Source organism: Drosophila novamexicana, unplaced genomic scaffold (assembly GCF_003285875.2).
Source record: "Drosophila novamexicana strain 15010-1031.04,08,12 unplaced genomic scaffold, DnovRS2.1 tig00000462-arrow-pilon, whole genome shotgun sequence".
Lineage (NCBI taxonomy): Eukaryota > Metazoa > Arthropoda > Insecta > Diptera > Drosophilidae > Drosophila > Drosophila novamexicana.
Genome location: NW_020824806.1, coordinates 1,292,687 through 1,304,625, shown reverse-complemented (window position 1 = coordinate 1,304,625; position 11,939 = coordinate 1,292,687). Strand labels below are relative to the sequence as shown.

Here is an 11,939-nt window from a genome sequence, read left to right as displayed (position 1 = left end):
TTTGAATAGTTGAAACAACTTACAACACATTCATCCTAATTCACACTCTAATTTACATCATGCATCTTTATATCTTCACATTCAACGTTCATCTTTACATCTTCGATTTCATCTTAACATATTCACATTCATCTTGACATCTTCACATACATGCTTACATTTTTACATGCATCTTCACATCTTCGCATTCATCTTTACATCTTCAAATTCATAATCAACATCGAGGGAATAGGATAAACATTAGGAATACAGGCATTCTCAGGTAAACTTATAATATTATTTTGTGATATCAAACTGTATTTTCATCACGTGCCTCTTAAGTATTTATGAAAGAGATGTGAATATATTTTGTCGATATCAAATTGTGGGGATGTCAGGAATTAGCCAATTGATTTTAGCCATAAACTAGTTGAACCAGTGTTGAATAATTCGACTTTAGCCTCGTTTTGTAGTGGGATTATTTCCATGTAAGAAGTTATCCTTGATTTCTATTGTGGTTTATCCCTCGCCCAGATTTAAACAACTATTCGGTTTGTTTAAATTAGTTTTATACCGTTTTTATTTAGCAAATCAAAACCAATTTCTCAGTACATTCAGCGCATTTAAAAAACTAACAAACTAAACGCTTACATAATAGCAATAAAAAAAAATTAAAACACATCATGTAAACTTTTTGAAAAAAGATAGAGAGAGTGAGAGGGAGAGTGAGTGAAACAATTTGTAGTACATCTACGAGTACATATGTATTGTATGTGTGTATAAAAAGGTTGCAGATGCGTTTTTTACAGTGTAGAAAAAGTTGGTATTCGTATTCAGAATGCATTCAGTTGTTCATCTTGTTAGGTGTGTGTGTATGTTTACGTGTGTGGATTGCTTTTTTTTTTTTTTGAAATTTGTTTTTCGTGGTATTTTGATGAGACTTCGAGATAGTTTTTGTTTAAACATTTCTATGCTGTCTGCTGTAGTTGTATGCATATATATATTAGTTACATATTAATTAATTAATTATATATGCATTACACATGATAATTACACACACAATTGATTTAGTTGGCTTAATTTTATGCTATTATTATTATAATTATTTTTATAACTTTCTTTTCATAATGAAAATATGGCATATGAGCGTTAAAAGTGAGGGTTCTGCTGGGTTCGATTAACATTTGAACAAATATTGCGGCTACATTTAAGTTTTCTTTTGCAAATGTGTGTGTGTGTGTGTGTGTGTGTGTGTGTGTGTGTATTGGGTGTAGGTGGTTTAACAGTATTTTGTGTGTGTGTATTTTGGGGCAGGAGTTTTAGTTGTAAACTTAACAATAATAGACTTTTGCTATTGCGTGTTGGTTTCTTTTTGTTATATTTATTTTTTGTATTTGCTTGTAAAATTATAAACAATTGAAGAGCGCAATTTGAACGTAAAGCTAAATAAATGCACAATTGTTGCATGCGTTATTTTGATTTTGATTCTAAGCCATGGAAGAAGAAGCAGCTCAAGTTAAGTGAAGCGCAGTAAAAAACGATAAATTAATTTGTTGTTGTTAGGCTGGCGTAACTTAATTAAATTATACAAATTGCTTTAAGATTTATTTCATTTCATTTTTCATTTTCAGTTTCAAGTTCAACAAATATTTTCCTTAAATTTGTTTCTTACTTTTTGTTTTGTTTAGAAAATAGTAGAAATTTGTGTTTTGTTTTGCCAGGAAAATGTTTTACGCTTCGTTTTTGCTTTTTGTTTTTTTTTTTTTTATTTTTTTATTTTCAAGTTTTTTTGTTTCTTTTTTTTTTGTTGTTGTTTAGGAATTACACTAATAATTACATAGTTATGCTTATGTATAATATGTATATAAACTTAAAAACATTTATGCATCGATTTCAATATTTCGGATGTGCCACACAGATTATTTGGATTTTGTTTTTTTTTTAAATTTTAATTCAGGTTCTAATTGGGCTTTGTGGTAATTCGATTTAATTGAAAATTAACATATTCTTATGTGTTTTACAAATTGGCGCTTGTTGTTTTAAGGTTTGTTTTTTGTTTTTTATTATAGAGTGACATCCAATTAATTAAATGTGTGTTGTGTATTCAGCTAACATATAATATTTAATAATATTCAATATGCACGAAAAGTTCTCGCATTCTTCTTCTTTTTCTGCTTCGTCTAACTTTTGCGTTTAAATCTATGTAGTTGCGTGTGTCTGTGTGTGTGTTTGTTAATATTATTGTTATTAATTTTTATTTGTTATTATTTTTTGCTCTACTCATTATATTCATAATTAATTTGCTTAATTTTGCCCGCCCTTATATTGGTTTTGTTTTTTTTTTTCACTATTTATATATTTATTTATATATAATTTTGTTTATATATTAAATTTCGCATGATTTACTTTGCTTGTATATAATATTTGATATTTTGTTGTTGTTGTTGTTGTATTACACAATTTGCTTAAAACTTACTTAATTAGAAAAGTTTGCACACACACACGCACGCACGCACGCACACACTGCTTGTTGTATGTATGTGTGTGTGTGTGTGTGTGGGTGGTTGGGTGTGTGACGCATTTAACTTACAGGTAAGTTTGAAAATTTTCGGAATTTTCTTTTGTTTTTGTTAATTTGTTTTAATGTTACCCCTCACGAATAAATTGTGTGTTTTCTCAAGAGTTGTTTGTTGTGTTTGTTGTTGCTTCTGTTGTTGTTGTTTCTGTTGTTGTTTCTGTTAGTTTGTTGTTGCCACAACTGGGCAAATTTCGCGCAGTGTATTGAGCTGAGCTTATTTCATCGTATTCAAACCCGTGCCAATTGCTGTTGACTGCCACGCCCTGTCACATCCTGTCTGCTGCTCCCATTCCTGGCCCCAGATCAGCTTAATACCTGCGCGCTTGGCCATTATCTCAGGCGTAGAATTCACGGTTATTCGCATTTTTCGCATAGGAATTGTTAGCGGGCGAACGCTTTGGCTCGTCCAGCGCATAGGATCCTTCGTCCTTTTTCCGCATGCGATAAACGATGAACATGACAACCAAAATGGCGCACAGCAGGCCAACAACGGCGCCGCCAATGACAGCTGCAAAAGCGAAACGGATATCACAATTATTGGATACATGCCAGAAGTGGAATGTGTGCCTCCTACTCACCAGCCAAGATGCCTGGCTGCGCAAAGAAACTTGTCGTGCGATCCTCCTCGCTCATGATGACCACCTCCCCGCTGCCGCCGGGCCTGTGCTCGATGATCTTCGTGTCTGTGGGCTGGCTATTGATATTGGTATTCGGGTCCAATTCCTGGACGTTGCTGTTGCCGCTGCTGCCGCCCGCTGCAAAAAGTTGACGGAATGTTCAGACTTTAGTAATGTCTATAACATTTGTGAGATTATGCGAGATATGGCGTGCAGAAAACACAAATAGTTACGTAGTACATTAAACCAGTGTGTGTCCAGTGTGTGTGTGTGTGTGTGTGCGTGTAAGTTCAGTTGTGTGTGTATGTATGTGTGTGTGTTAATGAGCTGAGCTATTTGTGTGTGAGTGTGAGTCTATATAGATGCAATATGTACAAGGCTTTTAGAGTACTACGTTAGTTAGTTAGTTTAACTGCGCTTCGCTACTTTCAACTCAGAGATCAGAGAATTTTTATGGCTTTTGCAACTACGCGAAATTCAATTTATAAATTAATTCGCAGCAAAATATCTGCCCCTGTTATAATCTAAAAAAAAAACTATTCTCACAAATTTGGTTTTTATACCCAACCCAGGCGAGAGATAGCATTAGTTTTTGCCCAAATTTGACCCAGTTGGCAGCTTTTTTGACTCGCATTTGCATAATTTAACTTCAATTTTTGAGAGCTTGAAAACTTTTTCATTTTTCGCTCGTAAACACCTGAATGCGCAAATTTAATGCCAATTAGCAGTTGGCACAAATGATTTTTAATTAATTTAATTGACATTTCCTTTGCCGCAGGGCGGCATGTGTGCTCTTTATTGTTGTTGTTGTTGTTGTTGTTGTTGCTGCCCCGCCCTCACATGTCAGGAGCAGGCCAAATGTTCGGTTGAAACGAGCTTAAGACAAACAAACAAACGAACAAACATATTGCTTGCTTAGCCCTTGTATCGTACTCGCAATGTCAACACAAATACAAGCACGCGTGTGTGTGTGGGCGAGGGCTGCTTCATAAGTGCCGGAATTTAATTAGCGAGAGCAAATTAATTACAATTTATATTGTGAAAACGTTGCTCAATTAGTCTCGCTTTAATAATTTGTATGCTCTGTATATAAGAACTTGTTCATTTTACTTAACAAGCTTGAAAGTCTTTATATACTTATATAAATTATATATTTTGCAAAAACAGTTTACTAAGAAGATATTAATTTGTTTTTAACCGCCTGCTGTTCGTATTTTTCATTGATTTGCCTTAAGAAAAGCTTTTCAAATATCTAAACTCAACCATTATGAAACTATAATATATAAATTGATTGATAGAAAAAAATGTATATAACATTTTCAGAAAACCATATCGTCTTTATCCCAAAGATGTCTATCACTTACGCTATTTCCATCGATCCCTAAAAAATTGTTGGTGCACAGCCGAGTTTTACCAATGGATCTATTATATATTAAACATACATCTAACATGGGAAATACGTTTCGTATAGGGAGTATATACAAAACCTATAGGTAAGTTTATGTTAACTTATTCCTTAAATAATTCCAAGCTATTTGTTGCATAGTCAAAAACCAAACAATCTTTCTAGCTTATAAGTAGTTTCTTGACTAGGAACCAACCCATTTTTTATATAAACAAATATTTTCTGCAACTATTGAAACCGCCCTCGTGCTGACTTGTCAGCTTCCGTGTGCTGGCTAAATACGCGCATATTGAAATACGATTCGCCATATTAATTAGAATAAACAAGGCCCGAGGCATATGCTGTTTTCGTATACCCTGTGAACCTGTTCGGAAAAAAAGCCGATTAATGAGTATATTTCAAGGGAACTGAACGTATTTGTACTCAAAGTAGAGCTCAGGTTAACTTTAAGCCAAGGAAATGTGAGAAAGGTTAAGCAAAGGGGCGTGGCTAGGGCGAATTGCGAGCTGGCTCTATGAATAGTATTTGCTATCGACAGGGAACTGCATCCAGCTTCTGCTGCTGTTGCCTGTTGTCTAATGCAAATCAAAGGAGTTGCAGGAGACTCTTTGACTGTTGCCTGATTGAAAAATGCACTTTGCAACCCCCCTTCACCCAGACCCTCTCCCGCTAGAGTGCTGCTGTGACACATGCTTGTCTTTGTTTGCTTGCGTGCGTGCGCCCAGTTATATTGATGTGGGCGTGGCCAGAGGCACTATAAAACGTTGATTGTCAAAGCCAAGTCACAGACAGAGACACACACAGGCTCTAAACGCCAATGCATCGTATGAGCAACAAACAATGTGGCAAATGCCTCACAAGTAAGCGGCTCACAAAGCGAACGCCAAGGGCGTTGGCGGAGTGTTTAACAGATCGCCGGGTTGCTTTGCCAACGAGTTACCCTACCCCAACGCACCCCAACCCTGGTCCAATACCGGGACAGCCGTGATTTTTCATGTAAAGTGTTTTCCACTCGTTGCCAGTGGAAAATCACAGCGCAGCTTACCGAGTACCTTCAGAAGTTCGGCGCTGTAGAAGTTCAGACAGTAAATCTAATGCTTAGGGCCTGTCTGTGTGCCTGTGTGTGTGTGTGATTGTATGTGTTAATGGAACTTTACAACACACAATTGGGAAGCATGTTGTGCGGCTCGAAAAGCCAGCAAAATGGCAGCCGTTGATTGAGTGGCTTTTCTTATAGCCAGCTGGGGTAAGGGAGCAGCCCAGTCAAATCGATTGTTTGTTTGTTTGTTTTTCGGACTTATCAGCTCAAATGACAGCAATAGTCATTAATTAATCCCCGAACTTTCAATTTAAAATAGCAATAATTCTAACCCATTCTAAAGCTAAAAGCCTTGGGCCAGCTTTAAGCAGCCAAAAGTGCAAGAATGAGTTAATGAATGTGGGCATGAATGTGACAAATGATATGAATGATGTATATATGTGAAAGTTGATCTGGAAAGTAGCTGAAAATTGTAACTTGTTGGATGTACATTTAGTTGATGCTAGGGTTATGTGTGGAGAGAAACTAGACCCGAGACAAAGGACAACGCGTAGAGACGAGAGAAAGTTGTAGAGAAAGTTTGCAGCAGCCGTGATGACCTCTAAAACTAAACTCAATGTGTACTCGAAATTAAATTATCAATCAAATAAAAGCACCGAATATACGACTTACAAAATAAATAAGCTGCCCAAGGGGTTAATATAGATACAAATACATATATATTGAGTGTGTGCATAATAACAAAGGGAATACATAATCAATAGATGGAAATGGAAGACAATAAGTGCTTTTAAAATTAATTAAGCTGCATAACAAGATAATCAATAAAGCAAAGCAATTTGCTAAATAAATAAATAAATACAGCCACCAACAAAGCCGACAACAGTGCAGCGTCAAATGCAAATTTTATGCAAGCCCCGCAAGGTATGCAATTCAATTTGCAAATGTGACGTCATTGCTGTCAGAAGTTTTGCTAAATTGGTAGCCGAAAAGCCACAAAAGCCAGTCGCACACATGAGCTACACTGCAAGAAAATGGCATAGTTTAAATACTAAACTGCAAATTGCCGAAAAAATTGAAATTCATTTGCAGCTGGGTTGCGATTCTGTCAAGTTGGTCCAATTATGATCCAATTGGACAGCATATCGTAGCCCACTTTAATGCCAACCTTTTTGCGCAGTGTAGCCGAGGTCGACTGATTTTTGTGGCAGACCCGAAACATGCCTCAAAGCATAAACTTAAAGCATAAAATAGACAAACAAACAAAGCACAGGACAAAAAAGCAAATAGTAAATAGATAGACAAAGGCAACAAAGTATAAAGCAAGATAAACAAAAGGAAATGCAACGATAACAAAACAAAAAGCACAAAAGATATGTGAATACAAAATAAAACGCAATAAAATACAACAGAAAAACAAGAAGAAGAAGTTGTCAAATAAACAAAATCAAAATGAAAGAACCACTGACATCCGCCGGCTGCGTGGGTCACATCCTTGTTGACACTGATCTCGGTGTAGACATCGTCCTCATCCACATTGTCATCCAAATCGATGAGTCGCCCATCGTCGCCATCCTCGTCGTTATCCACAACCGGCTTGCGCTCATTTGTGTCCACGTTGGACTTGTCCAGATTTGTGTGTCTCGTTTGGCTGATTTCGCTTTCGGGATGTGGATCAACTAGCTGATCATCATCATCCTCGGCATCATCATCATCACCATTGTCATCGTCATTATCATCAGTATTGTCATCACCGTCGTCATCTTCACCATCGCCGCTGCCCGCCTGCGTATCGTCCAAATCAAAGGAATCATCCTCATCCCGATCGGGCAACACCGGCTGCCGGCCCGTTGCAATTGTGGGCGTGGACTGATTAATGGCAGGAGTTGAGGGTGTGCTGGATATGGATGTGGAGTTCGTGGTGCCAGTTGGCTCCGCTCCTGAGGAGATGACAGTGGGCGCATTGTTGATTGGGGGTTTGATGGTGGTGGTGCTTGTGGTGGTTGTTGTTTGTGTTGTTGTGGTTGTTGTTGGTGTTGTTGGTGTTGGTGTGTTAGCTGCTGGATATAAAGATGTTGTTGTTGTTGTGTGTAAGTTATTATTAAAGGCAATAATATGATGGTTGTTGATGTTGTCGTGGTGGTTGTTGTTCGCGTTGTTGTTGTTGTTGCTGTTGTTGTTGCTGTGCTTGTTGCTGTTGTAACTAATTAAAGTTATTGTTGGCTTTGTCTGTTTATCTGAAAGGGGCGCTAGGTTTGAGGTGTTCAAATTGGATTCATTGGAAGTGGTTGTTGTTGTTGTTTCTGTGATTGTTGTGTTTGTGGATTGGTTATTGGAATTAGATGAATTAACGTGGGCATTGGCTATGTTTGTTGTAGTTAGTCTAGCTTGATCTTTACCGATTGTGCCACTGCTGATGATGCCGTTGTTGTTCTGATTCTGGTTCTGATTCAGGTTCTGGTTCTGGTTCAGGTTCAGGTTCTGGTTGTTGTTGTTCTTGGTGCTACTACCAATGATTGTGCCACTATTTGCTTGATGATTGTTATTATTATTGATATTGTTATTGTTATTATTATTGATATTGTTCTTGTTGTTGATGTCGATTTGATTATGATGGTTGACTCTACTCGAGATGAGGTCGTTGTTGTCGTCGTAGTCGTTCGTATTATGCTTACTATTTGTATTGGCCACGTTCTGCACACGCGTATTGTGCGAGCTCGAATGACGATCGGTTACGTCGGCGTCCTCGTCATCGGGTCCAAAGCCAGAGCCAGAAGAATTCGGATCGCTTTCTAGATCATCGTGTATCTGCAAAGAACAGACAAGAAGCGAAAGTTAAATAAGGCATTTCAAGCACAATTCCTTAAGGTAAACAACAAACACACAAAAAAAGTTAAGAGCTGTTGCCTTTGTGGCTAACTCCCATCCCTTCCCTTCCCCGTGGGAGACACTGAGAGAACTGTTGCCCGTCTTTGTGCGGCGCAACAAATGGCAACGATTTGCATTGAAAATTATGCGACTGCCATGTCCTTGACAAGCAGCGCATACAATGGCCACTGTGAAGTGGCCAGAGTGAGGTGGGTATAGTGCTTGTGGGCGTGGCACAATGGGCATACGCCCCCCCTCATACACTGGGGACACATTTATATGGCCATTGTTTGACAGCGAGCCCCAGTGGTTGACTGTTGCGAGTGTTGTGGCTTTTGTGCCGTCAGTGTGGCTTTTGCGGTTTATTTGGGCAGCGCAACAAAACAATCGAAGCACACTCAACCACACACACACACACACACAGACAGAGAGACACAAAGGCACAACAAACTGTGACCAATGCCAATTGTCCTCGCACAGAGGCTGCCGCAATCGACGCTTGTTTATTTACTTTAGTTTTGTCGCCGTTTGCTTTGTCCCCTAAAAACAGCAGAAGACAAAGGACGAGCAAGTCAGGAAGCTGGGAGCTGGTCTCAGATCCCAAGGACTCGGTAGCTCGTGGCAACTTAATTGAATTTGTTCACGCGTTATGAAATGCCAACATGTTTACGTTTATCTTTATAAGTATGTACAAAATACGACTATAACCGAGACACTTGTTCGAGCCCCAACCTGCGGCTCGCTAAATGCCAGCCACAAGAAGCTGTCATTCGCATTTTGGCCATTAAGTAAGCGGTTTAGTCGCAGCTGCTTGGCCATGAGATATACCGAGAATTCGTTGCCCCATCCCCTCCCCCTCCACCCAACCACAACAAACTTGGCTTAATAAATGAATATACCTGCTGCTGAAGAGTTGACCTTTAGCCCAAATGGCGGGCATCATTATCATCATCAGCGTTATTATGCGTATCTCTATCGACTCGATAAAGTAATTTTCTCTGCTTAAGGTTGCGCAACCACAATTCTACACCACCCTGCAAACGCTGTGGATTAACTCAAATTCTTGCTTTTGCATTCCCTTAACGAGTTTCTAGCTTTTATACCCTGCTGCGTCGCTCGTTGGGGTAAGCCGAGCTTCTTTTGCACAAGTTGCATTTATTGCATAAATAATTTTTAGCTTACAAATTTGTATTGGGTTTGGGTTTGATTAGGAAGGGGTTTTTCCCTATGACACACTTCTTTAAGTGAATGCATAAATGATTGTGAATGAATGTAAATTGGCTTTAAAATAATTTAGGTTTTTGAGAACTAAGCTTTGCCTTATCAACATCCCTTTGTTCGGATTGCAGTCATTTACTCATAACTATTTTCGCTCTCCTTTTGCCACGCAAGATCTTGTGAATGAATTAGGCTCTATATAGAAAAAATAAATAAAAATCATAAATAAAAAGAAGCTTCGCATGTCGAAACATTACATGTAATTCTTATAGCTTTCATGCTCTGCCATTTACAGCTTTAGAAAAATGCAGCTTCCCAAATTGAATCCCATTAAGAAAACATTAGCGCAAAGTCCACTGCACGTTGGCATAAAAAAACAAAACAGGGTATAAAAAGGCGGCATCTAATTAAATATACCTTTTATTTTTAGACAGCAGTAAAGCGCGCTCAAAGCTAGCGCGCATGTATTGTAATTTGTTTTGAACACACACACACACACACACACACACACACACACACACACACACAATGGGGGCAAATTGAAAGCACACAAGTCGCCGGCTTAACAACTTTAACGAAAAAATACACACACAGAATGAGAGAAAAAAAAAGGAAGCCAAAACAAAATACAATACAAATTAAACATTAAATGCGCTTATGGCCAAAAATTTGTATTTCGTGTTTGGTTTTTGTTGTTTTTGCTTTTTTTCCTTCGTTTTCCTTTGCGTTTTTCACGCGTTTGTTGCGCAATTTAATTAAAATATTTACGGCGTTTGGAAAAATTGTATTATTGCGTATACGCACTGCGGCCCGCAATTTTAATGGCGCACATAAATTTTCCGTGTGTGTGTGTGTGTTTGTGTGTGTGCGGCACAAATACATATATACTATACAGACAACCATTTGCTGCATTTGCGCATTTGTGCACACAAATCATTTGGTCAAAAGTGGCTCATAAAGCATAACAAAATGCTCGCCAGTTTTTTTTTTTTATTTTTTTGTTATTGTGTGTTGCCTTTTGCTGTGCCCCACATATCCTTGCTGCTCGCCATTTGTCACTTGGCACTTGCTGCTTGTTCTTCATCTGGCTGCACAGTTTATTTAAAACGTTTTTCAAACGCCCTTTTAGCCAGCTTCGCCTGCCCCCATTGCCTTGCCCACCCATTCGCTACGGATCTTGCCACAATGCTCTGTTGCTGTTGCCGCTTGATTTATGCAGCAATTAGTAGCTGGGCGTTGTTAGTGGGCGTGCCACGCCCCCCCCCCCCCCCCCCCCCCCCCCTTTGGCTGGCGGCTTGCTGCAGTCGAGCTGTTGCTCACGTGTGGCTATTGCAACTTTAATTGCCTTGTTGCCGCCTGCTGCTCTTTTGGGCCACATTTGTTGCCTACTTTTCAGCGAACAAACTGCCAGCGAATCGCATTTTCATTTTTGCGGCTTACGCTTACTTAGGCGCCCGCTTTTGGCCATGGCTCTTTGCTCTTGGCTCTTGGCTGTTGGCCGCTGGCCTCGTTAAATGCGGCCCCAAAACTTACGGGCAATCGATAAACTGTTGCAACGGCGGCTGCAACTGTGCGAATTTGATGCAATAAATTGCTTTGTTAATAAAACATGAGCAGCGGGCGAGGCGAGGCGAGGCGAGGCGTTGGGCCCATGCAGCTGATGCTGCAATGTGGGTCATGCATGAATTTAAATGATGTCCTTTGAACGTGCCACCAGCCGTATGCTGCCACCTGCAACAGCAGCAGCAGCAAAAGGCAGCAGCTGCTTTTTGCAGTCCGCTTAATGGCGCTGACTTTAATATTTTTCGCATTAAATTTGCATTTACTGCAGCAGCAGCAACTGCAACAGCAGCAGCAACAGTGGCAACTGCTGCAACATTTGCAGCTGCTGCTGGCTGGGCAACACGGCGTATGCTTGACACCATTTGTGATATATGGCAAAGCGTCTGCTCTTCTGGCCCCGCCACGGCCCGCCCACAACTATTCCTCTGGCAAATATGAAATATGCAAATGCTCACATAAAAGCGCTTTACGCAAAGTTAATATCGAGCAGCTAAAATGTTTTATAGAGTTTTTCTTTGCTTTGTTCTTGTCGAAGAGGTGAAAGCGCTCACAAGTTTAATTTGCAGCTTGCAGCAGTTTAAAGTTTTGTTAGTCAAGCGCGAAAACTTGGTAAAAAACATAAAAAAAAGCTGCAAAGGCAAACAACAAGAAAATTCTCTGTGCCTTAATGAA

The 11,939-nt window shown here is 39.3% G+C and overlaps 1 protein-coding gene across 4 annotated transcripts in view; it reads right to left on the bottom strand.

Moving 5' to 3' along the window:
* Positions 1-2,486: 2,486 nt before the first annotated feature.
* The window catches only part of LOC115760764 (syndecan), a 146,437-nt gene continuing 136,984 nt past the window's right edge, over positions 2,487-11,939 (bottom strand). The window contains exons 4-7 of one of the 4 annotated variants that reach the window (XM_030702244.1): positions 8,294-8,426; positions 7,088-7,678; positions 3,136-3,312; positions 2,487-3,065 (exon numbers count right to left, since the gene is read on the bottom strand). In XM_030702244.1, coding sequence (XP_030558104.1) covers positions 2,893-3,065; positions 3,136-3,312; positions 7,088-7,678; positions 8,294-8,426 — 1,074 coding nt within the window. In that variant the 3' untranslated portion in view covers positions 2,487-2,892. Of the gene's footprint in view, positions 3,066-3,135; positions 3,313-7,087; positions 7,679-8,017; positions 8,427-11,939 lie in introns of all 4 variants that reach the window. The other 3 variants (XM_030702245.1, XM_030702246.1, XM_030702248.1) reach the window with 3 other exon arrangements.